Source organism: Alligator sinensis, unplaced genomic scaffold, assembly GCF_000455745.1.
Source record: "Alligator sinensis unplaced genomic scaffold, ASM45574v1 scaffold71_1, whole genome shotgun sequence".
Lineage (NCBI taxonomy): Eukaryota > Metazoa > Chordata > Crocodylia > Alligatoridae > Alligator > Alligator sinensis.
In genome coordinates this window covers 4743998-4771514 of record NW_005841834.1, presented here as the reverse complement: position 1 = coordinate 4771514, position 27517 = coordinate 4743998, and the positions used below count along the sequence as shown (strand labels likewise).

Sequence of the window (27517 nt, the reverse complement as noted above, 5' to 3'; positions counted from 1 at the left end):
GTTAAAGGGAAAAAAAAACCCATACCCCCAAACACAATTGGCTTAGCTATATTTTTGAAGGTTGCATGATTCATAATATATTCTAGTGAGGAAAAAGGAAATAGCATGAAAAATGATGTGCACACTTTTGCACAAGATTTTACTAGTACATGAATCACTTTTTGCCATTGTTTAACCTGAAGGGGATAATCCACATGATGTGTATGAGGCAACTATGCCCATTTGAGACTTTATATCCGGATTTCAGAAGACAAAAGTTTCTTTGAACAGATGGGAAGCAAGCCTTTTTGTTTCAATTACTTAGCAAATTACAATACGGCTAATTACACTGCATGTTGCTCTGTCCTTGAACTCACTCCACGTGTTTAATGTCAATATGTTACGGGTATCGATGGAATTGCTGTACAATGACAGCTAGGTTACATCTAGCCTAACTGCATCCTTTTCTTAAGTATATTTTTCAGACCCATATCTTTATGGTCATTTGGTACAATAACCACCCTGAAATGTCTGTGGTTTACCATCTGGCAGTGATGTTCAGAGAAGGAGACATGGATTTGGAAAAGATATCTATGTAGGTCTAGGGTGTCAGATCATGTTGTGACTAGGTTTAGGTCCAGGGGTGAGAAGTACCTCATTGACAATGTTTTCCTTGCCATCAACTGAGTCACAGAGCAGCCCTCCTCAGGGAGAAGCAGATAGCCAGAGAGAATCCAGCACTGGAGTGGGAAAACAGAGGAAGAACAGGGTGGGGTTGTGTTTTATTACTTCTGGATCCAGCTTGAGGGGAAAAATAAGAGACACTAATCTCCCAAAGGAGAGCTGGCCAGACTGTGGCAATCCACCAACTAGCCAATGAAGTACAGGCACTCAGATAAACTGCCAATGGAAACAGTACTGTTAGTAGGGTTGGGAAGAACGGCCCCCTGTGTGCTGTGGTAGGGTTCCATCTCTGCACCTGCTTTGGTTTGCTGTGTCACTTTGCTTTTCAACTTGCTGCTGCCTTCACTTTAGCCATCTGTGGAGGCACAAAAAAGTGAGACTTTCAATGGCACACATGGCAGCAAGATTCCACCGTATGGCCCTGTCATAAAAGAGGCAAAGTCACAAGGCAAACATAAGTGGGCATGCCAGTAGGGTACTACTATAATGCACAAGGGCGTCCTATCGCCAAACTCACGACATTGCTACAGGAAGGAGTGTGGCATTTGGATACCCTCATTGGAAGAAAGTGGCTGGAAGTGCCTATTTAGATGAGATTGTATTATCATGAAGCGAACAAGCTTTAAATCATTGGGATAGCTTCTAAATACTTTTGAAGGTCAAAACATGGGCACCAAACCTGACTGTCATTGGTAGCTCATACCCCAACTGTCATTTGTGTCTGAAAATCTGCCATCCCTCCCCACCCCAGCTACCAACAATGAGAAGAGTGAAAATATCTTTTTGCTGCTGCTTTTGATTTCAGTTTACATACGTTACAACTCAAGAATGTGTGACGTCATTCATGCTAGAGATCAGAAGCTGGTTCTGAAAACCAGCTCTTTAAGAAGGGAGACACATAGTAATTATCTAAAAAGACAATGGCCTAGCTCGCTGCTGCAGCTGACATTTAAAAGTATCCTGTGTCAACAGAAAGTTAATCTAGAGTGTCAGATGCACTGAGTTGACACATACAGGATTCCTAAATTAACAGTCCTACATACAGTAGGGAAAACAAGTTCAAAACCAATCATAGCTTTGTTCCTTTTAAAACTGTCATATGTATAAAAACCATTGAAAGGGACAAAAAGGCTCTTTCCATCAGTGAGTCTTTTTATACGGAATGCAAAGGCTATTCCTAAGCAAGTACAAGAATTCAGGTTTAAACAATATGCAATTTGTAAGAAAAAACAAGAATGCTTCCAAATGCACTTTCTTTGTTCTGTTTGGTGTTTACAGTACCTGAGTCCCATAATCAGCTTGTATCTGGAAATGGGTGGAACTTTTTCTCCCTCTAAAGTTGTTGAAAAGTTTGAATATTTTGCTACTATCATCTATGTCTGCCGCAGGGCACCAGGCTTGGACTGCAAAAGTCATAATCGTGTCAGAAGAGGGAAAAATACAAACTTGGGAATTTGAAAAATTATGTTTGCCTGGGATCAGGGTTGCTTGTTAAGAACTGAAAACCCCTCTCTTCAGAGAGATATTTTTAAACTCATAGATCCATTTAATCACATGGCACAAATGATTTTTCTAATGTTGAAAATTCAGAAAAATGCCAATAATAATACATAGATATAGGTTGTAGCCAGGTTGGTCTAAGGACATAGGCAGACAAGACTCTTTGGGTAAAGCTGATATCTTTAAAAAGATATCAGCTTTACCCAAAGAGCCTTGTCTGCCAATAATAATACACCAAACCTACACCATTGGCTTTACTTTGCTCTCCATGAAAAAACCTTAGTTGATTTTCCTGCTAATATCATTCATTTTGATGGGTTTTTTTGCCCATGATTAAAGCCCTGGACAAAGACAATGATGCTACAATGGGGAAATGAAAATAAGAATACTCCCTCTGTGTCCTGTCCTTCCTGCCTTCACCTTGAGAAGCACTTTGTCTCTAAATGACCTCTCCTTCACTCTTCATTCCTCCCTAGAAGTGACTTGACCGCTCCTCTCCTGCCTGCCGCCTGACTTCATGTAATGGCAGGGAAATAGTCTTTTCATCTTCTCAGTTGCCCACTCCCTCCTGGTGCCCTCAACATTCATTTTCAGCTACTCTCCTTGTTAGTACCCCTCTTGCATCTGCTTCCTAGGAACTGGTGGTTAGGGAGCAGGTCCTAATCTTTTTGGTTGGAAAGTGATGGTGGGGAGGCATAATAGCGCTTTGGCCTGAAAACTCTCATCCCTGTTTCAGCATTGTCTTAAGCCAGTGGCTCTCAACACCTGTGAAGAAATTTCATCCCGTAGTTTTCACTTGTTTTTTGACTACAGAAAAACAACAGAGCAATTTTCTGCTGGAAAGAACTCAGAAAGACCACAACAGGTGAGAATATGAATTCCTACTTGAAATCTCTGGGTTTATTTTATGAATCAGGTTTGCACGCCTAACAGAGCTAATATTGCGTGGCACCTTGCATCACACTTGAAAGGCTCTCAAGGCATTCCAGGTTGCTGGGGTGGCCTAGTTAAGAATCACTGTCTTAAGCCCTTGAAATGCATATCGGCAAGGATTATCAACCTGGAAGCTAGTTGGGTTCTGGCTATATGTCACTGAAGTGAGAGCTGAGCACCAAGAGTAAGTCACAACACTGTGCTCAACACTGAGGTGGTGGATGTCCCTGGGGTTTGTCAGAAACTTGGAGCACTTGGTCACCAACCTCCCAAACACATGCTAAACTCACCTGATGCTGGTTTGTTGCTTTTGCTAATCCCCAGATTGGCTCCACTAGTAATGGTTTTATTTTTCCCATTTGCTTGCTGCTGCTGCCTAGCAGAACTTTTCTGTGAGGAGATGTTACTATTCAAACATATCCTAGAGTTTGCTTGTTATCCATTTTCTCTGGTTATCTTGGTACAGCAAACAGTTGACCTAGTGCTGCATTTTTCTACAGACTCCTTTGAATGAAACAGAATCACTGCAATACTCCACTGATGTGTGTCCAAAAGATTAGAGCTGGGACTTGGGAGGCAGCACTCTTAGGTTATAGTCCTGACAGGTGTTTCATGTTTGGTCCTTGGGAAGGCCATATACGTTTTCACTCTCACCATTTGTTTCTAATATTTGTACAATAAAGCTTATATTCCTGAGACAAACGCCACCGACCTCCTCTGAGATCTGGAGTCAATTCTGCATCCAATGTGCACTTTACTTCACTTATTTGCGAGGCAGATTTCTCTCCTCACTGGGATGCTTTGAGATCCTGGCATGAAAGCACTAGGTACTGTAATATTACAGCATGTAGGCTTTTAACATTTTCAAAAAGAACATGCCCTGGCTTCTACTACATGTTTTACTGGGCAGAGAGCCTATTGTCTGTCATGCTTGATATCTTTCTTACTACTAGTTTCAGCTGGTTGTTTTCTCTGTGTTTAAAGGGTCCGTTGTGTTCCACACTTTCAATTAGGGAAGAAAAAATTCTGTCTGTGTTGCAATAGTGAAACTGGCAATGGTACACATTGGTTTGTAGTATAAACAATTGCACAAATGTCACAGATGTGTTTGCTCTTGTCTTGCCAAAAGCTGGAAATTGACTGGGAAATTTCTTTAAATGCCCTCTATGAAACCCTGAAGAACTATGTGGCTATGTCTCCTGATACACGCCTCTTCCACAGCACACCATAGGCGCCCCAGCACATGCCTGGCCATCCCCTCTTTGTTCACCACCAACCTTGATAGCTGTGCCTCACTTTCATTTCATTCAAGTATTGAAATGCACTTCCTCCTTTGTGGCCTATAAATCTTAGCTTCCTCTCTTAGTAACCGCATCATAAATAACACAAAATGTTAAAAATACACAAACCTCATAGACACCTTTGTTACTACCAAAGCAACCGTATAATCTTATTACCCTCCCTCCCTCCCTTAACACCAGTGTTTCTTTCCCTAATCACATCATCATGTCTTAACTTGCGATCTAATTCTGCAAGTACTTCCTACCCAGTACTTACAAGTGTCAGTAGCCCCATTGATTGAAATGGGACTATTTTGGGTAGTATACTCTATGCTGGATAGGAAGTGCTTGGAGACCTGGAGATTTTTGTTTGCAAGCTCTTTGGGGATATGGTTTTTTGTCTATAAAGCATCACACACACACTTGGTGCTGTATTAATAATTAACAGTAACAGAACTTGCATCAAATAAATGCACATGGAAATTCATGTAACTGGCTTTTTGGCTACTAAAAGGAATACCACAGAATTATGGAAGTCAGAGAAATCTTCCCAAGTACACAATCTGAGTTAATAGGTTTTGGGAACAACCTAAACCCCAATCCTGAAAGGGCCTTTTATGACACCAAAGGAAAGATAAAGGAACCATTATCCTAGCAAGAAATGTGCAGACAGTACATTTTAAATTGATCCAAAATTTGATGAACTTTACCCAAAAGGCTCCCTAAATCAAAGTTCATATTGCCCCCATCTAACTTTTATTTGCATAAACCCAGGGAGTTTATTTGCATGAAACCCAGGGAGATCTGGGTTTCATCAAACTATTACCTGTCCTTTGCATTAAGATTTGCTTGGCTTTCAGCTCCAAATTAGTATGTGTTGCATAAATAATTCTTTGATGAAGACTTAAAGGTAACACCACAATGATAATAATAATAATTTAGCACTAGAGGCCTTTGGCTACCTCCATTATCTTCATCCATTCCCACGTGTTGTGTGCCTTTGTCCTCCAGTCATCCACATTTTGTTCTTAGGTCTGATAGTACATCATCTAGCCATCTTCATCTTGGTCGTCCAGGTGGCCTTTTTCTTTTCAGCACCCAGAGGAGCACTTTCTTTAGTGTCCAGATTGCTTCCATTCTTTCCATGTGGCCCAGCTGTTGTAGTCACTGTGCTCTAATTTCCTGTCAGAGTTGGGTCTCTACAATTGACACAATTCATTATTGGTTCTTATGCACCATTCTTCTGTTATGGGATCATACTATGCACCAGAAATGTTCTGTAAAGTCTCTCTTGCAAAATGATCTAGTAGTGTTGCATTTGCTTGTGAGAGCAACCAGGTTTGACTGCCATAAGTAATGATGAGATGATAACCCAGGGTAGGTTGTCCTCAGTGAACTCAAGGCAGGCAATGAGGGTGTGCCTGCATCCTTTCAGGTGGCCGAAGGCACACTCCACCAGGATGCGGGTCCAGCCCAGGCACCAACTGAAGTAGTTCTGGTGTGGGTTCAGTTAGTCAATGTAGGGTTGCATGAGCCAGGGCAGGAGCGGGTAGGCAGGGTCCCTGATGAGCAGGGGTGGGACCACCATGGCACCCAGGTGCAGGGCCGGGACCCCTAGCACGAAGCAGCCACTCTGCACCAGGCCTGGCAGGGCAGCATTATGGAACACATGGGCATTGTGGGCACTGCCTGCCCAGCTGACACTCATGTGTGTGAAGGCCCTGCAGTGGTCCACAACAGCCTGGAGCATTACAGAGGTTAAGCCCCTCTGGCTGTAGTAGGGGCGGTTGCTGTGGGTTGGACAGGTGACGGGGATGTGGGTCCCCTTCAGGGCCCCAATGCGCTGAGGGAACCCCAGGGCATGGAACCCTGCCACCACCATCAGGGGGTCACACACACAGAGCACTGTGTCCCAGCACGTCCTGGAGGGTGCTGCACACCTCCAGGATGGCCTCCCTGGCAATGGTCTTGCCCATCCCAAAGAGATGGCCCACTTAGCAGAGGCTGGTTGGCGTGGCCAGCTTGAGCAAGGCCAGGGCTAGCCAGGTGTCTGTGGGGAGGGACGGCCGTGTGGTGGTGTCCTGTCACTCCAGGTGTGGCCAGAGCTGCTTCGGAAGGTCCAGGAAGCTGTCCCAGGTCATCCAGAACGCCTCCAGCCACTGCTCGTTGTCCCAGGTCTGCTGGACGACATGCAGCCACCAGTCCTGGCTGGCCTGGAGAGCCCAGAGGCGGTGGGGCTTGAGGCCCAGGAGGGCGAGGGCAGGCCCTGCGGTGGCATCCAGCACCATGTCATCAGTGTCCCTGCCAGGTTCCAGCCAGCCGGACAGGTTTCAGGTAGCAGCTGTGTGGCAGGGGTGCCCTGGGATGGTGTGCTGTGGCCTGTTGGCGGTTGCTGCATGTGGGGGAGCCAGGAGGGCACAGATGGCTGTGGGCCAGCTGGTGATTGGCGCGGTGGGACAACAGGGCTAGTGTGGTGGCCTGGGGCACTGGTCGTCGCTGCCAGGGGCAGGGGCTGGAGCAGCCATGGCGCAAGGGGGCAGAGGCCGCAAGGAGAGAGTTGTTGCATGCTGCCTCTGCACTGTGCATGCTGCTCCCAGCCAGGGAAGTGACTGGCCAGGGAGCAGAGAGCAGGGCTGCCTTTTCAAGAGGGCTGCCAGCTGCTGGCAGCTGCAGCCAGAGCCTGGAGCTCCCCCCAGTGGTGGCAAGGGACCATTGCAGGGCTGCAGGAAGTGGCACCAGTTTGGTGCTAAGAGCAGCAAATCTGCTGCCAAGTCCCTGCATGTGTAGATGCCTGCCCAGGAGTGTTTACTCGCAAGTATTTTACTTGCAGGTAAACTGATCTTGAATCAAATGCATGCGTAGATGTGTCCTCCCTGTATAATACAGGGAGAGGGTTAGGCACGTAAGAATGTGATTTATCAAAATTAGTACTGAGCGGGGCACCACCTAAAGATACCGCTGCTCTTTGTAATTTAGGGGTGAGCCTCAAAGAAAAGTTAGTATTTAAAGTGGGATTTAAGGGGAATTTGGACATTTAAGTCACAGGAAGTGAAAACCCTGGCTAAAGACCTAGGCACCTAAGACTCCAGGGAGTGCCCAAATTTTCTGAAAAAAAAAACTGCCTTGGGTGCCTGAATTTACCTACTATGAATGTTCAGCTAGGCCAAGCCATGTTGTTTATACCCTGCCTAAGGCAGTTTGGGATTCACAAGCTAGGCATTTTGGCACATAACTCCCTTTGATGAGCCTGATCCAGTAGGCTTTCCCAGAAAATATTCAATGCCAACTAATGACATTCACTACAGTGCCCACAGCTACTTTCATTAGAAGGTGATGACAACAATGATGAACTCATACTCACCTCTGTACAGTAGTCTAATGGCCATAGCAGTCATACAGAAAGTAGGGATTTTGGGTTATAGGCTCTCCTCAGCCTAAAGAGATTCAAAGCTTCATCTTCCACTTCCCTAAAAAGTGCCCAGACACTCAAGCTATGGGGTAGGCTGGGCTGAGAGCCCTCTTTGCCTCTCCTGTTAGAGGGGTAAGCAAGGGCTTTGATGATCAAAACTCTGGACTTTGGCTGAACCCTAGGCACCAAGACCCTTTGTGAATCTAGCCCTTAGGTACCTGTCACATAAATGCTTTAAAAAAGTTTACCCTGATCTTAATCAGGAAGATGAGTCAAAACATAGTTCAACATTGTGCCCAGTTCATAGGAATCAAAATGGACCCATTTACCATTTTTTGCAAAAACTTCTGTGATTTTAACTGACTTTTTAATGATTGTGTTTGTTTTGTTTCCAAAAACCTAGTTTACAGTAAGAAAAAATATGACTTTATTTTTCAAGTAAGCCAAAAATTTTGAAAACTAACATAAAAAGTATTGTGGAAAATACGAAGTTAAGATCTCCTAAAATTTTATTTTTGAAAAGATTTTTTCCCCATTCAAAGTATTTTTATAGGGAAACATATTTAACCAGCTTTAATGAAGAGCTAGTCTTTGTTAGGAATCTAACTAAGAAGAGAAAGGCAAGGGTTAGAGCATTGTTGTGGTTTGAATACATCCAGCTGCCTTGATTAAAACTTGCTTCTTAGGCAAAATGTTCTAGTAATATCAAACAGTGTCATGCCTACTGCAAAGTTCCTAAGCTGACATGACTTGGTGTTTTCTAAGGCCAATGTCAAAATAGCTTCAACCCAAATAGTTAAATTTAATGACTAACGGCCAGAGATTTCTTGAAAATGTTGCCACTCATAGAACCTAAATAGAAGCCAAATTCTATTGAAAATCTGGCCCCTAGTGCCTAGTTCTTTTTTTTCCTGCTAACTTAGATTGTAGCAAACTGTCCCAGAGTAGGAACAATGTCTTTTTCTGTGATGAGCATGTTGAGAGCATTCCACAAATATTTCACAATAAGGGGAGAACTAACTTGATTATCATTGTTCACTTAAATTTGTAGCCTCGGGGTTTGTAATTTCCTTTTATAAGGACCCACATCCATTTCAATCCTTTAGTTCTGCTGTTTACTGAATCTGGAGAGCATGTTGTCTGCTTCTTAGTAGACATGCCTTGGGTATTTCTAACATTACGTGCAAGTAGAATGATAGAATTATACAAAGTTAGGTTTGGAGGGGACCTCAGGAGGTCATCTAGTCCAAACCCCTGCTCAAAGCAGCCAAAGCTTTGTCTAGCTGGGTTTTGAAAACTTCCAAGGATGGAGCTTCCACCACCGATCTGGGTAACCTGTTCCAGTGTTTTACTACCCTCCTAGTGAGAAAATTCTTCCTAATATCTAACTGAAAATTCTCTTCCAGCAACTTGAGGCCATTGGTCCTTGTTCTGTCATTTGCCACCACTGAGAACAGTCTAGCCCCAGCCTCTTTCAAACGCCCCTTCAAGTACTTGAAGGCTGCTATTAAGTCCCCTGTCAGTCTCCTCTTCTCTGGACTAAATAAGCCCAGTTCCCTGAGTCTTTTGTCAGAAGTCATGTCCCCCAGCGCCTTCACCATTTTCGTTGCTCTCCGCTGGACTCTATCCAATTTGTCCACATCCTTTCTGTAGTGGGGGCCCAAAACTGAACACAGTACTCCAGATGTGGCCTCACCAGTGCTGAATAGGGAGCAATAATCACTTCCCTTGACCTGCTGGCAACACTCCTAACAATGCAGCCCAGTATGTCATTAGTCTTCTTGGCAACAAGGGCACACTGCTGGCTCATATTCAGCTTATTGTCCAGTGTAACCCCCTAGGTCCTTTTCTGCAGAGCTGCTGCACAGCCAGTCAATCCCCAACCTTTACTGCAGCATGGGATTGTTGCATCCTAAGTGCAGAACTTTGCACTTGTCTTTGTTGAACCTCATGAGATTTGTTTTGGCCCAATCCTCCAGTTTGTCTAGGTTATTCTAAATCCTAGCCCTACCCTCCAGCATATCTACTACTCCCCTCAGCTTGGTGTCATCTGCAAACTTGCTGAGGGTGTACTCTATGCCATCTTCCAGGTTGTTGATGAAGATATTGAACAAAACCAGCCCCGGGACTGACCCCTGGGGTACTCCACTTGATACCGGCTGCCAACTAGACATTGAGCCATTGATTACTATTCTCTGAGCCTGATGCGCCAGCCAGTTTTCTATCCACCTTACAGTCCATTCATCCAGCCCATACTTCCTTAGCTTGCCTGTGAGAATGTTGTGGTAGTCCGTATCAAAAGCCTTGCTAAAATCAAGGTACACCACATCCACCGGTCTCCCCACATACACAGAGCCAGTCACCTTGTCATAGAAGGCAATCAGGTTGGTCAAGCATGACTTGCCCTTGGTAAACCCATGCTTCCCTTCACTGCAATTTAGAACTGATAATAATTTTCAGCACTATCAGTGAGTTTGGCTGTGAAGGAGTGGGGAATTTATATATTTTCCTAACCACCTACCTAGCCATCTGATTTGAGTATTGTTAGCCAGTATGGTATGCTGCATTCTGGGTTGATGAATCTCCCTTTATAAGAAATCTCCTGTATTTTTTAATTTTACATTTTGTTCCTATTCAGAGGAAGACTTATGGATTGGAATATAAAACAAACCATGCTATTACCTGAAGAAATAAGGTAAGAAATTTTCAATTTAAATACCTTTTCATGATAATAATTAGATGCGATTGTTTTGGCTTTGTATATTTGGTGTGGAACCTAGTCTTTGGGTTGAACCCCATTTCTGTTGAAGCTAACAGCAAAACTCCTACTAACTTCAACAGGCAAGATTTCAATGTGTTTGTTATTGCAGCCCTCAATGAGTTTTTTTCTTATTACTGGTATGTAGTTATGATGGAGGTTTCATATAAGTTGTAACTGTGTTGAATGGGAGAAAATTATTCATGTCCACCTGTGGGAGATGACTGAGCCCAATTCTCATCTGCACAAAATTACCCAGCAGAGTTTTCAGGCCGTGTGATGAAAATGGGCCTCTATATTAATAGGAATTAGGGCAATTATGTTTTAATATTGATTTAATTATTATTGCACTTGAGCAATTTTAACAGGTGAAATTTACTGGGTACCTAAACAGAAATAAGTAGGCAGGCTCTGTCTGTCTGTTTCAGTGCATCAGTTGTGAGCAGCATGAATTGTCTTCTCTGGGCTTAGTGTCATCTTATTTTTTCCAGCATAACCCTATTCAGTTCAGTGGGCTAAGCTCAGCCCTCAAGTAAGTGGACATAACTTCACCAGAACTGTGTTGCTTGTGGCAGGTTTGAATATAGCTCAGTGGCTGTAGCTGAGAGAAGAATGTGGCCCTTAAATATAAGTGGCATTTTCAGGTTAGAAACCATGTTGGAGATTGGAATCCTCTTCATTTCTATGTGTTTCACTCTCTATTTCCTACTAATCAATTCTTAAGGGCTATTTAATTAGGAAAAGGTTAGAAACATGTTTTCATTATTTTTGAGCATTTCTTTGTACTGAAGTGTTACAAAGTTAAAACATCAAGTACAAAAGGGCACAGCCAACCATGACTAATTGTAGAGCAAATAACGAGCACTATGAACAAAAATGAAAACCAGTGTTGTTCATGTGGAATAATATAAATCATGCCACAGAAACACCATATACACAGCTGATCCACCTGTATGTGCACTTGCTCACACACAGATCATTCTACAGGGATGACCCTACAAAACAAAAGGTACGTGTGCACGATTTTCTTTCTCCGTTGGCTTTGGGGTTCTTTCCCTGTGGAGAGTGCAAAGGAGAAGCTTAGCTGTTGTCCAGGAAGTCTTTCTTCTGGGGAATGAGTTTTTGAAAAGCTTCTAAAAGAATACAAATAAAAATGGAAAAAGGAGGGTGCCCTGGATGTATTGCCTGTAACACATTTTAACTGCATACATTTAGGTATAAAAAGAATTGAGTCTATTTATGAGACAATTCACTTTAATAATACTAACTTCAATTGTCACTTCAGTGAATAGGAGTCTTTCTATCGGGTTTCCTGGGGAACTGGAACAGCCCCAGGTGACAAAACATGAATAAAAATTGGCAGCAAACCTTCAGCAAAATCCATGTACTTGTGGCCTGAGTTATCAAGTGCTTTGCACTTTTTTCAAGAGGACCTAATTTCAGTTATTTTAATTCCACAGAAAGGAGAAGATTCTGTAATCCTAGAGCCACAGATACACAAATAGAGATCTCTCCTCTGTTGACCTTTAAGAGCCTCATCTGGCTCAGCACCATTTCCTCATGCCTAAGAAGGGTGGGATGATAAAGGGAGCCAGAAACTCAATACGTTCTCCCGTACTCAGTCCATGAAGGGCCTATAAATACATCATTGGTTATCATTTTAGTTTTAAATCCCCTGTATGTGGCTTCAATTAACTGAATAAGGGTGAATGTATGTCCTGGTGTCATTCTCTGTTGACTTGAGAGAGGTTTGCAGTAAGAATACATTCAGCCATGTTGTGCACACAAAGACAGGGAGATGGGTGTGAGACAGATATCTTGTTCATCTACTCCCTTCCCATAGTCACCATGCTGCTGCATTTTGCATTAGTGCAGGCAATGCTTTTGCTTTCTTGGAGACCCAGTGATCACTCTACACTTGTGAATACAGATATTTTTCAGACTGCAGTGAGCATTTATTGATAAGCTGTATTTGTGACTCAGGGCAAAAACTCAAGTGTGAAATTAGGCAGGTGTATTCCCTGTTTCTTTAACTGCATTAGACAAAACATGAATAAAAACTGGAAGTGAACCTTCAGTAAAATCCGTACATTCATGGCCAGTTTGAGTTATCAAGGCCTTTGCATATCATTTTTTAACATTATTTCCTTGTGTGTACAATGTATGGGTTACTTCTTAATATAAACCTAGCAACAGTGTTAGAAGGCATTGAAAGCTCATACGTGATGTTGATTTGGGTTTGTTAACCTGTAAAAAGAGGTTGTTAACTTCTAGTTAGCAGAAGTTATCGGTCTCTGCTTGAGGAGGTAGCATGGTGCAAAAAAAGTCAGAAGTCCACATAACAGTCAGTTGGGCTAGCGTGGCTAAGGCACACAATGAGTGAGGTGCTTTAACACCACAGCAGGTTAACCTTTGAGTAATCAGCCCAAATGATCAGGGACATCTGGCTTGACTGGAGGTAGCCTCTGGAGCCATGGAGAGATCCCTTAACCACTTTGACACCATGCCTTCTAGGTAGCCTGGTAGAGTGTAGAGGGTCAGGAACAAAAGTAAATAACCACTTGAGTCTGTATGTACCTCAGTTTCGCTAGCTGTACAATAAAGAACATGACACTTGATCAGTTTTGTGGAAAGTGATTCTGAGGTCCTTGGATGAAAGATGTTCCCTGTATAGGTAAATAATGGTATTAATCCTTTGGATTGCAGTAACATCTGCAGCACTCTACCCACCTTGCAAGCAAAGTAGATGACACAGTTTCTGCCCCAGAAGAGTATACAAACTAAAAATAATAAATACAACAATAATTTGCTGTAATGACACCAGTCAGAACTATTTCATGAACATAGCCATATCTAAAAAATGTTGACCTATTTCCAATGCCCACCATATTTGACATAATTTTGACATAAAGATGATGATTTTTTTTATTTACCTGTTTTTATCCGAAAATGAAGAAATGATCAGGGCTGTTGAAGGACAAGACTGCCACAGGAAAACATTTTCAAAGAGCATTCTGATCCCACCAACTGAAGAACCACTAGGAACAGTTGTGCACCAACAGGAATGATAAAGTTTGAAGACTGGGGACACACACCAGGAATTAAATTTGCCTCAGGATCTTTGGGAAGCTGGAAATTAATGGTACCAAATTATGGCCAAAGGACACTGTTATACAGTTGAATAATAAACTGCGTATTTTCTTTAAGAAACTCATCCTTGTTGCAGTGATGTTGCATGGAGCAGATTTTCTACCTAGACTAAAATAGCTATATTGAGCTACAACCACTAACATGCCTCAAAACTGACACTATGCAATGGTACAGGATTGATGGATAGCCATCTAAACCCCTCTCCAACACACAGGATATTGCCTGGAAACTCATCAGTTCACCATGTGATGTTTTCCTAAACATGCTTTCTCTCTAATAGGTTTTCTCCAAAATAGGGGGATAATAGGACCTTTTCTATGCATTGCATATTTGGAAATTGCCAACAGTACAGCCTAAGCCCAGTCTTGAAGTATCTCTTGGCAAATTGTTAGACTAATGGGTACAACAGAACCTCCCATAACCAGCAAAACAATGTGCCCCTTGAGCAAAACAGGACAGGGTTCAGTATTTCTATAGGCCGCCACCATTTTAAGAACCAGTTAGCAAATGCCTGTGGAAACCTTCCAGTTGACAGGAGCTAAATGATCAGTTTCTTTAAGGTAATGCTCAGCATGAAGCCTTAAGAAAGTTACGGAGTCTGAAGGGAGGAGAGAGTGCTCATTACACCAGACTATCAGATATAAAGCTATTGTTCTATGGATATAATTTTTTGTTTTCTTTTAGCAGCCACTAGTTTGGTGGGTTTTAGTACATACCATATTATGGTGTGGAGGAACCTTCATAGAACATCAAAGGACTTTCTCGGATGGGGCCCAGGTACATTGTATTATTTCCCAATATTGTTGTTTGTTTTTCTATGAGGTTTAGCCATGTTGTGATTTGTGGTTTACATGCTTGTGAAATCTTGTAATGTGTGTGGCTATTGTCATGCTTGTTGTGCAGTTGACAGCTGCATCATTTTCTGGTTGCATAACATTTAAAAACAACAAAGAGAAAGCCATGGAAAGACATTTTATATCCTGAAATCTAAAATTACTTTGCTAGATGGAAGTCGTAACAGTTTTGTTGGAGGTAGCCCTGTGGTGAAAGGCACCAGGGGCAGATCTGGGATGTTCCAAAGGAACTACGGGAGCAACAACCTACACTGCAAGGGTGGTTGCACCCACTGCTTGCCGCCTCCTCTGATCCCACCAGTGCCAGCAGAATTTTTTAAGTCTCTAAAGCAGATGAAAATCCCTGCTCTCTTCCCCTTCCCATTCAGAGACATGTCCCCATCCCTACCTTTGCCTCCCCTACCCCTCCACTGCTTGTTGCTGCTGTTTTCTCCACTGTTCGAGGACAGGGAAGCACCACAGTTCAGCTGGGCTGAGCAGGGGCTGGGCTCAGCTGAGGAGAGGACAGCGGCAACAAAGTGGCTAGAGAGTAGTTTCCCCCACCTTGCCTGGTCCTGGAGCAGGAAAAGGGACTCCATCCTGTCCATCCTTGCTGTCATTGTCTGTCTCCAGTTGAGCCCAGCCCAGCCGCGGCAGGAACATCTCTGGTGCTTCCCAGCCCCTGGGACAGTGGGGAAAGTCAGGCAGCGGGAAGGGACTGGGAAGAGTGTGCCCTTGAGCAGGAAGGGGAAGGGAGAGAGGATTTTCACCTGCTTTAGGGATTTAAAAAAAAAAAATCCTTGGAAGCCCCTGTGGTGAGTTCCAATCCAAAAGAAGGGGTGCAGTCATGCCACTGCACCCCCTCTGGATCCTCCCCTGAAAGGCAATATCTAGTCCTATTATTTGTTCTAGACATTCATTAATTTGTGAGTTCTCTCCTCCTCGAGAATAGTTCTATTAGCTGAATACTTTTGCAGGATAAAGAAAGAGACAACACTAGCATTGTACACATGAACTGACGTGGTTTTACTGCATTTGGCCAAACCATTAATTCAAATATGCTGGTACAGAGTGCAGCTGCAAGCCTCATCTCTACTGGCACTCCTTCTACGCAGGAGAAACTCGACAACTGTTTCAACAGGTTTTTTTTCCCCTTTTTCTAGATAACATTTCAAACCTATCTGCTGTTCTTGGTCAGAATGCAGTTATTAAAAACACTCAGTTGATGCAAACGGTGGGTTGGTACAACACACAGAATGGGGTGTAGATGTGCTTCACACAACAGAGAGCAGAATTGAAGGGGAAATGATCCTTGGAGGCAAGGCGCCTCTTTAATTGATAATGGCAAGGGAAATCAAATACCATATCTGTTTTTCCTGGAGTATATTGTGACTGATCATCACTAACATCAGTTCATGTTTAAGCAAATACTTGTCATGATTTAAACTTCTGTTTGCATACAACTCTGAGTAGTGCATCTTAAAGTCATACATATTCATATAGAATGAAGAATGCATTATTCTGCATAAAAAGATAAGCTGTATGACTATATATGAAGACAACAACTACAATTCTCACAGCACTGTCATTGGTTAATTTTAAAATATTCAAGCATTATTTAAAAACCAGTAAGCTGAACTTAAACTACACTATGAAAAAATTGTATAACTGAACCAATGTTGACTCTTATTTTTGTTCATTATTAGTCAATTTTAAAACTTTCCCTTTTTCCCCTAACACTTTTTGTTAATTGATTGTTATTTTAAGCATCAGCAACAAGATCAGATTTCTTCTGCCTCTGGGCAATTCAGTTCTAGTCTGATCTTAAGTTCTGAGGGAAATGTTCAATTTTATTTTTTCCCCGGGTGAATAAACAGTACCACGTATATTATCTCTTGTGTTAGAATAGTGTTGTCTTCACATAAGACTCAAATAATGGTATTAGTCATTCATTTCCTTGTACACATACACCCTATTGCGTGTTGACAGGTTTATAAGGATGCAGTGGCAGCCATGGGTGCTGGGAAGCTCCTAGACGACAGCCTTTGAATCCTTGCAGTCCTGAGCAATGGTGCCTGAGTTAGTCTGTTTATTGTCTGCTTTTTCTCCCAGATGCTTGACTTGTCTGAAAGATTAATACATTAACAAGAGAGGTAAGGGCTGGGGTTGCACATCTTTAAGACATGTTTATTAGCAGATGGCATATGAAATTCAAAGGTCAGCGTGAAAGGTAACATTTAAAAATGAAACAACAATATTTATGTTCGGATACTATACTGATGAGATCATGTGGAAAAATGTTTCTGATTAAATTAGTTTATAAATAGGTACAATGTATCTATTGAAAATTCCAAATGCCACTTGTATTTATAGTCTATTTCTTTCTTACTACACTGCTTTCTAACTTAGTAATACAGAACTAGATTTTTAAACTACATTACAAATGCAGAAAAATCCTGGCTTTTACAAATAAATCTACATTAACTCCTAAACAATTAATTTAAAAATCCACTATGAAAGCTGCATCTAGTATACATTGCTCAAAGCTAAAAATTTTAGGTAATAGTTCTTAAGGCCTCACAGAAACTGATTTACTTTCATGTTTTTATTGCATACATAAGTACTGGCGGAAAGCTATCCTATTTTCATGCAGCATCATGTACAACGACCTGTTTGACTAAAAGCATGTTATGCTAATTACCCAGGATCACTAGAATAAGAAGAAAAATATTGCGTAAGCAGGCAACTGCATCATTGCCAGTTTGTAAGCATTAAAAGTCACACTAGGACCGAAATCCTGTTTAGACTCTTAGATTATCAAAAATCATATGTAAATTCTGGAGGAAATGAACCACATGTTTTTTGTAATGATTTAAAGGGGTAACTATGTTTTTAATTAATACTCCTTATCTACAATACCACATTGGCATTAAAATGCAGAATTTAAATGATACTTACTTTTCAAGTGAACCATTTTCAACCTTCATAGCCCCTTCCACTGGATTCAGTCCTTGTTCTGAAAACTGTTTCAAGGCACTTAAAGCTGCCTGGAGAAGAAATGGAGAACATAACAGGACAGTAATATGAGCAGAATTAACATGGTACATAACTAATGGACATTTTTTAATGTGTCTCTTGTATACTCGGGAAAACTGTTAGGGTGCTAGTAAAGATCCTGTGTAATAACGCAATAAACAGCTGTATTAGTGACTGAACATAAGGATATATTCACCTCTGTGCATGCAAGTAACTGCTATGAATGTCAATGAAAACTGCATTGCTTGCATTAAAGAAAGAATACACCCCATAGAAATGTCACTTCTTTGACCTAGGATGTCTGCCTGGTCCTTAGTGTATTCATGGAGTTTCTGCTTCTGTCTGGTCCTGAGGAGAAATCCTTAGGTCAGGGATTCCAGAAGATGTGGATAGTGTAATAAATGAAAAGAAAAGTCAATGGGAAGGTTTGGTAGGCATGCTCCTCCACCACCGACTAAATCCAGAACAGTGCAATAGTGACTTCTAATATACGAGTCAGAGAAGGGTGTTAATTAAAGGTTTCTGAGCCATGCTTGGTGTCAGAGGAGCACTAACAATGAAACAACATTACATTAGGGCAGTGACTCTCAAACTTTTCAGACTCATGGCACCCCTCATTAGAGTTAATGCACCTGTTACAAAGTGCCAGCTCTTAGTTTTCACTCATTTTTTTGATGTCAGAAAAATAATACACCAATTTTTAGAGAGATCACAACAGGTCTCCACAGTTTATTCAGGAGCAACATGTGCAGCCAGGGCAGAGCAACCCTGGCTGGCAGAGAGCCCGGGAGTCAGCTTGCCAGCCCAGGGTTTCTCTCCCCTGGCTTAATCTGCTGTGGAGGGGCTATCTGGTGCATGAGGGAGCTTCAGTGCCGCACTAGCCATAGGCAGCCCCGGCACACCCTTTTTGGCCCCTAGCCAGCCCCTCCAGTGTCTACATGTGTGGAGTTTTTTTACTCCACAGCAGGATAGTACTTGTATTCACAAGCACTTGTGAATACAAGTACTATCCTGCTGCAGAATTAATTAATCTACTCCAGCCTAATAGGGGTGCACATGCAGATGCTGAGACATTTATTGTGCAGCTAAGTAGTCAACTGTGCAGTAAATGTCTCGTGTAGATGTGCCCATTGTGTGGCACCCCACAGCACCCTTGAAGGGAACACAAGGCAACCAAGGACCCTGGCACCCTGATTGGGAATCACTGCATTAGGGTAATACATTTGATCAATTAAATCCTTTGCTTATTTCTCTCTCTCTTTCCCCCTTCTTCCCCACCCCATGACCCCTGTTTTGGTTTTATTAGGTAAACTACTTTTCCACTGATTTTGTTGACAACAAACACCTCTACATAGTTAATTAGCAAAGGGTGATTATGAAACTCAAAGATGCTACACAATAATACATGTTCTGCCTTAAAAGTGAAATGGAAAACAAAACTGAATAACAGATTTCTCTGACTGTCTCCATGAACTAAGCTGCACCAAGTGCTTATGACAGGAGGAAAAAAAGTACTAAGATCTGTAAAATCCTGTTTCTTCCTTTCTCTGACATCTTCTCAGAACTTCCCTGAGGTTATCAAAGAATATGACTCAATAAATAGTGGAAATGATCATGATCCATATTTCATCATCAGCCTTCAAGGGTAAGGACCAAACTAAATGTTCAAAAATTTGGTAGTTCAGTAAAGATTCTTTATTCCTACTTGTCAACCTAAACAGACTTGTGTTCTTTGTCTCTAATTCCAGTTTCTGTTGAACAAATAGATAAAGTCGTTGCTCCAAAAACCATGCCTGCATTGACATTGTAAGGGAATGCTACATCTGCTTTTGTAATGAAAGTGACAAGTATTTTTCCCATACTATTTAAGAATATAAAAAGCACCATACTGGGTCAGACCAATTGTCCATTAGCCCAATAACTGGTCTCTGACAGTCGCAGAAGTGAATGCCAGGGAGGGAGAGCACTAAACTGAGAGTGATCTTATCCCTTTTTCAATACCCTCCCTGACATCCACCATTATACAATTATAGAAGCCAGAGGAAACACTTCCAACCATTCTGTTCAATAGTCATTAATAGGTCTGACATCCATGAATTTATCCAATCTAAAAGCCCCTTCCTTGGATGATACATTGTACATAATTTAAATGTTACTAGAGAATAGATACCTGCTGAATAACAGCACAAGAACTGTCATGCTACATTATGTTAGTACTCCATGTACTCTACTATTCTGTTTTTGACAATGAACTGAACCAAAAGAGCAGGGGACAGCGCAAGTTACTCTATGCTTGCTCATTGTGGGATTATCTTCCCTGAGACTAAGATTCTTCCTCATCCTGGTGAGATCATACCCTGAAGCATAAGGAGCTATGCATTTTTATCCTACATACAAGTAGATAGCTGAATTTTAAAGGGAAAAATATGTTGTTAAATCACATTATCAGCACTTACCCATCTGTCCCCTCTTCTACCTGCCCTGCTATTCACCACCTGTGAATCCCAATCCATCAATGCTGTTAATTTTTCTGCTCTCTGCCTACTCCTCATCTTCTCTACTCCATTGACATGGCTGTTGATTCCTTCCATGTACACAACCCTCAACAATTCCTTCCATGAACATAACCCTTTGGTACTCTTTCCACTCACAGTATTCTGTTCTGCCAATGCTCAGCCCCTACTTACTGCCATTATCTGCTTCCTAAATTCCAGAACTAGCATTTCTTTGGGTATTCTCTTGCCCATGCTACTCATGCAATAAATTTGTTCTCTTTCTTCATGCTTGCTGTTGATGCTCTAATACAATCTAGTTGATTGCACTCTCAACCTTTATCTTCCCTCTGCCAAAGAGGCCAGATTGACTGCCTACTTTTTTGCTTCTTCCTGGTCATAATTCCTTCTCTTCATGGGAACCCCCATCCCCCTCCCTCCCACTCAAAAAACTCCCTGTTAAAATTAGTAAAGCCTTCCTCATTAAAATTGACCTTTGCAGTGGGGCTTACAAATAATTTCTGTCAGGCCGGGGTTAAGACAATCACAAATTCAGATTTCTGCTTTTTTATTAAGCGCTTTGTTTTCTCCACATATTACTTCCTTGTTCAATGTAAACTTCCTGGGGCAGGACCTATTTATTAAGCTTGTCCTGTACAGTGCCTAGTACAATGGGTCTCTGAGCCTTACTGAAATTTAAGTGATAGTATAAAACACATCAGTCAGTCATGTCTGGCCTTAATGTTATTTAGTTAATTCACAAGTTAATGATATGCCATATTTTCTCACATACAACATGCTCCAGAATACTATAATATGCAGTTTGTTTCTCAGAGAAAGAATAAGGAGAAAAAACTTCTTTTCTTGTAGTAACTGAGTCCAGCAGCTAGGGAGCTGAGCTTGCTCACTGTCCTGTTCCTTGTGGATCACTTTTACTTTTGGTTTTACCTGGTATGTGTCAGAGCCTGTTTTTTTTCATATTTCTTGCATATAATGTACACTCCAATTTCTAGAAGCTGTTTTTTGGGAAAAAAAACCTGTAATTTGTATGCAAGAAATATTGTGTGTGTGTGTGCATGCATGTGTGCACTATGGTACTTCTATAACTTTGCTGAAATATTTCTTTGCGGGGTTTTAGGGAACTATTAGCCAGTATCATACAATGGCAATTGCAAATTAGAATACACACTATGCTCTTTCTTTAGCAGTGGAAGTAGTATAGTACTGGAAAAATAAGTACTAATTTTAGTAGCGCAGACTGCAGACTTTTGGTCCGTATAAATCATCTCTAAACATGCAATAAAGGTAATATTAAAAGTCTTGAATGGTAAATACTGTGTCTAGTATATGTCACAAGAACTATAAAACAACCCACTTTTCCTGTAACACTAAAACTCCCCCCTTATGATTCTCACCAGCCCAAAGACAGGAGATGCAAGCCCAGAAAGCTTTAAGGCTAGAGACAGACATTCAAAAAGCCTGAGCCTGAATTGATTCAACCTTTGTAGGTTAGTCTAACCTGGCTAAGCTGAACCAGTTTGTAACCACACAGACATTCTCTCTGGACTGAGGAAATTCAGGCACATGCCTGCAGTGGCTCAGGCTAGAAGATGGGGAGCACTAGAGCAGCCCTCTTTTCCCTTCCAAAGTGCTAAGCTGACGGGGGGAGCATGGCCAGGCCTAGGCAGGATGCTCTGATTAGGGAGGTATGCCTGCACCATCCTCGGCTTTTCCCCGCTGGCTGCTCAAGGGGTGGGAGTGTTGCCAGACCCTAGCCCTGGACTAGCACTCTGAGGCAAGGGGGGGATGTGCACTGCTGATGATATGGAGCTTTTCAATCTTCCTCCCTGATTCTTCATACTGTCTGCAGCAAACTGACAGGCGAGAAAGCTAGCTGGGGACCGATAACAGTGTTTATTACCCCATCAGCAAAACAATAGCCTCCCTCTGTTAGTTCAAGCTCTTCTTACACAGCTTTTTCCAAGGAAGGAATGGTTACCAGCTGACCTGTTGATTAGCTCCAAAAAGCCCTAAGCAGTCACTGTTCTGTCTGCCTGTCCCAGTGAAATCAGACACACACACACAAACAACTCTCAGCATTAGCTAGCATACCACATGTCTAGGGTCCGTGGGGCTGGGGTTCATGCTGTGGGAGATGGGAGGGAGCGGGGGATTGCTGCTTGAGCATCAAGCAGCAATGAGGGGGTAGGGCAGGAGAAAGCCAGGCAGACCCTGCTGTACCTGCAGTCTCTGCCAGAGCTCTGGCTAGGGTGCAGAGAGCCCAGGCCAAAGAGCATACCGGGATGCTCAGGGAGTCTGGTTTAACTTAAACCAGGAAGGGGTCTGGAACAGACACTGCATAAACCAGTTTGACCCAAATCAGTAAAGTCTGATACTACATTCAACCAGGTTTATCTCAAACCAGTTTCAGCCATTTTCAAACTGGTTTATGTGCACTGAAAGTTTGTTCTGTTACAGGTTTAAACCAGTTTCTGATCACTTAAACCGGTTTATGTGTAATGTCTGTCCATAGCCGAAAAGACAAATCATTAGCACACACACAATATCTATAATTCTTTCATGATTCAATTATTTCAGATGTTGTGTAGGAAAAAGGAGAATTGGCAACTATAGGGAAGGGTAATTGTGAGAGGGGAGGCAAAAGCCCCCCCAACACATCCCAAAACACCGCCCGACAGGTCCCAATGCTTACCACAGGGGTGAAGATGAACAGCAGCTGGGAAGAGATGCTGATGCAGACTCAGAAGTTCCGGAGCTGCCTGAGCCTGCTAATCGGTGAGCTCCAGGGGCGTGGCTCTGGAGAGGCGCGGGCTACTCAGAAAGCAGCCGGAGATACAGCTGAGCAGCCGGACAGAGGAGAGCAGAATGCTGGACGGGAGATGCCAGCTGCAGAGCCAGGGAGCACCAGCCCCGAGTGCGGGGAAAAGAGGCTGAGCATCTGCCGGACGACTCTGACAAATGGAATGATGGCACAAGCCTTGGGAATGGAGGAACACCGGAGAGCTCTGTCAGGGGAAAGCGGTTCCCTGGGACACCTGGGAGCAGAGCTGCAGCCACATCAGGGAGCGCAGGTACTACAGCAGGGAGTGGCAGCAAGGGACTGCCAGACAGCATGGCAAGTAGGGAGGTGCAGGAAGCTACAAAGCCCTGCTTGGGAGTGACAAGCACCACCAGCTGGTGGGACCAGGAAAGTTTAACTACAGGTTAGTTGGGCCCCACGGAGGTCATGCTGGGAGAGCTGACAGAGGCTGGACATGGGACGGCTGTCTGTCCCCACGCATACTAGGATGGAAGGGAAGGACGAGTTTCCCCCACCCCTTGCCCTGAGTGACCAAGTGGGTCCAGGGAGATGGAATCCCAGGGGCCTGACACCGGACACTTTCAGTTAAGTTCTCCTTAGTTACAATTAGCCCCAGCTGGGGCAGGTTTAGTTGCCCAAGAGTCAGCTCAAAGACAAGGGAGCCACATAGGAAAGATTGCTGGACGGGAAGACCCGACCCATATGGAGGTGGGCAGCATGGATGAGGAGAGATAATCCAGGGGAAGACCTGCAGTAAGCAGCATTTTCCCAGTCCATGGACGTGGTAAGGGTGGGGTAAAGGGGAGGTTGGAGCCCCATGAAGAAAGACCAGAGTTGAGACCCCTTTGTTTTGGGGCCACCTACCGGGAACTGCCTCCCCCCAACAACAAACATCAAAGACGTGGCAGACAAGTAGGAACAGCGCACAAACCATCTAGGTGGCACCAAAGCCCAATCTCACCCTGACATCGCTAGGGGCCAAAGTCCCACAACACCTACAAGCAACAGTAATGCTAATTAGTGAAGTTCAAATATCCACAAGTAGGTTCAAGTGCAACTTTTCACATAATAGTAACTCCACAGATTTATTGATGTGGTGTTATACTTCTCATGGACTTTGGGAATAAAGGAACTTAATTCCCCAAATTCAAATGGAAGAAAGTATCACCTACATTTTACAAATTCTGAGAGGGCAAAAGGAGTATGGGCATCACTTGTGCTTTCAAAAAGATCTCTTGAGGGTGTTAGATTTGTGGTGACCAGGAAAGGGGGTGCTGGTATAAAGAATGGGGTAGTTTGGAGAATTCCTTGCTGTTGACATAACCAAGACTGTGAGAAACTCCCGTCGCCATCTGCATATATGATAAGTTTGGATTGGCCAGGATAAGGGGCTGGTATTGGAGGGGCTATGAACAAATCAACACCTCCTACAGTGAGGTCCTTCTAAATACACTCTTCACTGCTACCCAGCTCTCTATTTCTTGATAAATTTGGAAAGATTAAGGGTAGCAAATAGAGGGATCAGCTTTAGCACAATACAGCTTTAAGTATTTTAGAAAGAAGAAAAGTCACAAGCAAACACTGAGCTAATGTATTTCACATTTTAATTGTATTGGCCTTTTGAAATTACACCAGAAGTGAATCTGGCCCAGTAAATGTAAGTTGTGAATGGCAGATAAGTTATATTAAAATTAAAGACAAAATGGAATGTTTTACAGTGAATTTGGTAAACAATTTACTCTTGAAAGCTCAGCTCGTCCTCAGGGCCAGAACCCTTTATGGGGCCGTAGGCAAACAAACTATGCACCTAGTTGCTTTGCATAGGGTAGCAGCAGCAGCAGGAGCAGCACCAGCTGCCACCAGGACTTGGAGCTGCAGCGTGCAGCCCTAGAAGGGAAAAGGAGCTAGGCAGCACTGCTGCAGCAAAATAAGCACAACTGGGCCTCTTCTTCACTCACAGTCCTAGCCATGTGCCTAGTTTTCCTATGTGTTAATCTGGCCCTGCTCGTCCTTTCATTGATATTTTTCTTACAATAGAGCATCTGCAGAAATACAGAAATATTTTTCTCCCCCAGAAGATTTTACAACTGTTTTGTGAGTAAAGCCCCATAGGTTACAGAACAGATGTCTTTACACATTTCATGTATCACTTGTTTTCCATGTAGTTACAGCAGTGCCAAAAGCATGATGCCAACAGGATGCACTGCACTGCTAGCTGTTTGTCTTGGCTGCCATTTTCATTATAAATGTGCATGTGTGTATCAGGATAGTGGTGGAAGTTTCCAGTCATTTTTAGGTTTTCTCAAGTCAATTAGCAATTAGTAAATAGTATTCAAACTTGTGAATATTCTTCCTGCTTCCTCCTCTAGGGATTAAATGTCTTGTAATGACAATCTGGTACATTAGGTCATTCTTAAGCAAGAACAGCTTACTAAAGCATGTGTATTTTAGCTCACGTCCTCATGATAAAATCTTTGTATGTTCTCTGTAGCATAGTGTATGGTTTGTGTTTCTCCTCTCTAAGATACCTTTCATTTCTGATTCTTCCAAGTAACCAAGAAATGGTTGCATTTTCTCATCTTTGGTAGACATTTCCAGCTGGCTTGATTGCTAGCTTTTCAGAGCAGTGACCTCATCACTTCTGTACAGGTCTGCCACAGACCCAGTAATGTTGATGAGGTGCCTTCTAGCTTCAATTTCCTAACAGTGCAAGAAGCTACTTTCCAATTCTTAAGGCCACATGTTCAGTTTGGCAATTTTTTTGTGTTTTTTTATGCAGGTTTAAAATTATGGGCATAAACTGAATGTAATTTTGCACCACAATTATAACCATAGATAAAGTCATTAAGGCTGCCTGTACATGTGTGGGAGGCTGCTCTGATGTGCTGTAAGTACAGCATGTCAGAGCAGACTCGATTAATTGAGTCTGCTGGACCGTGGTAATTACTATGCTCCAGCCAGCTTCCGTGTCTCATGTATCAGTGTCCAATGCTTCAAAACAGCAGCAGGGACGCTTTAACTAAAGCTCGTTCAGCAAGCTTTGAAGTGCTCTCACTGCCATTTTGAAGCACGGGGATGCTGATACACAAGGCACCATGGCACTTTAAATACAGTGGCTCTTGGAGCTGCTCTAATTAAAGCATCCCCCCACCCCTGGAGCACGTGTAGAAATACCCTAAGAGCTCCTTAGTCCCTGACTTTATCTGTAAGTCAGATCTAAAGAGCAGCTCAGGTTATTACTGAAACAGAACTGGACCTGGACTTATTTCTGCCAATATGAAATGGGGCTAAGGGTCTAAAAATCCACCACTTCGTATTTTTTTTGTTTAAAAGAAAACAGAATACCAACTACCACCACCATAATATGAAGGTTCCCTCCACCCCATTACAGCCTTAACAAGCAAAGTTAATTGCTGACACACAGTCTCTCTAAGCTACTGAAGCCAAAAGAAGTTTACATTAGTAATGAGTTCAGTTGCATAACCATTTAATATGTGAATTTAAACTTGAAATGTTGAGGCTGCTGAAAAATCAATCAGGCTCAGAGTTTGAGGACTTGCTGTTCCAAGGATAACAAATTGTTCTAATTTTGCTGTGTTTAAAATCATCAGTCTTTCAGCTTTCTTATTCTCTGGGATCAATTTTTCAGCCTTCACTTGTTCACATCCAAAGTTGCATGTGCACAGAAATACAATTTGTCTGTGCAAAAATACACCCACAGGTGTCTGAGAATTTACTTAAAAGGTATTAAAATGCTCTTTGATTTATCAAGTCGGTGATAAACTAAACAAACCAAGCAATGAGCATTCAGACTACATACTTCTTCCTCACAGTTTCTGTTGTAAGTGAACTTACTGAATGACAAGCAATGCTGTCTGTGAGGAGTTTTTGCCACCTTCCTCACACTGTGCCATGATTTCCAACTGATTAGATTTCAAATGAACCAAGTTAACATCTGTTTAAAAATTAAATTTCAGAAAGGCTTTTTACACTACACAATGTAAACCTTAATTACATGACTTCAAGCTGTTTCCATACACAGTTTATGCATGAGATGCTCAGGGCATAGCATAATCTGATTAACACATGGAAACAGTATTTTCCAAAACAGATTAATTACTACATAAGCAATATTCACCTGGAATGCACTAGAGTTAAGACCTAATGGTTGCACCTGTCAAGGATGAGACGGAGGGAGGGAGAAAGAAGGGAATCCAGTGTTTCCAAACAAAGAATGGTGGATCACAACCGAAGAACTTAGAACTTTTCTGAAAAAGCTGGCTGTGCTGGTTATAGCTGCCCTGGGCTACTTTAGCTGATGTAGCCAACAGTTGCATGGAAAATAATCCATGAGACTGACTGTGCCAGATTTCTGGGGGTAATCTTTAAGTAAGGATTAACTGTTCTTGAACTTTTTTTCCCCCAATGTATTAGGCAGAAATGGGCTTTCTATTAACATCCAGCATGAATGTCATTGACTATATATGAACAGTAAAAAGAAACTGAAGTGAAAGACAGTGGCTGAATGTCCAGGGAATGCATGGAAGACACGATTGGTTTCAACATGGAGTTCTTTTGTGTGGACTTTCCCCTTCCGCAACCAATAGTAATTAAGCAACTTGTTGTTTGACTTCCTACACTA

General features: G+C 42.5%; 1 protein-coding gene and 1 long non-coding RNA gene across 4 annotated transcripts in view; one reads left to right on the top strand and one right to left on the bottom strand.

Moving 5' to 3' along the window:
- Positions 1–10099: 10099 nt before the first annotated feature.
- On the top strand, positions 10100–15383 carry LOC112549764. The gene is made up of 3 exons (XR_003093276.1): positions 10100–10480; positions 11519–11552; positions 13499–15383. It is a non-coding gene; the product is annotated as an uncharacterized LOC112549764 (long non-coding RNA).
- A 148-nt stretch (positions 15384–15531) lies between these two features.
- Positions 15532–27517, bottom strand: part of STAU2 (staufen double-stranded RNA binding protein 2) — a 312705-nt gene continuing 300719 nt past the window's right edge. For all 3 annotated transcript variants that reach the window (XM_025200181.1, XM_025200187.1, XM_025200170.1), the window contains 2 exons: positions 17485–17573; positions 15532–16651 (listed from right to left, as the gene is read on the bottom strand). In XM_025200181.1, coding sequence (XP_025055966.1) covers positions 16558–16651; positions 17485–17573 — 183 coding nt within the window. In that variant the 3' untranslated portion in view covers positions 15532–16557. The remainder of the gene's footprint in view (positions 16652–17484; positions 17574–27517) is intronic.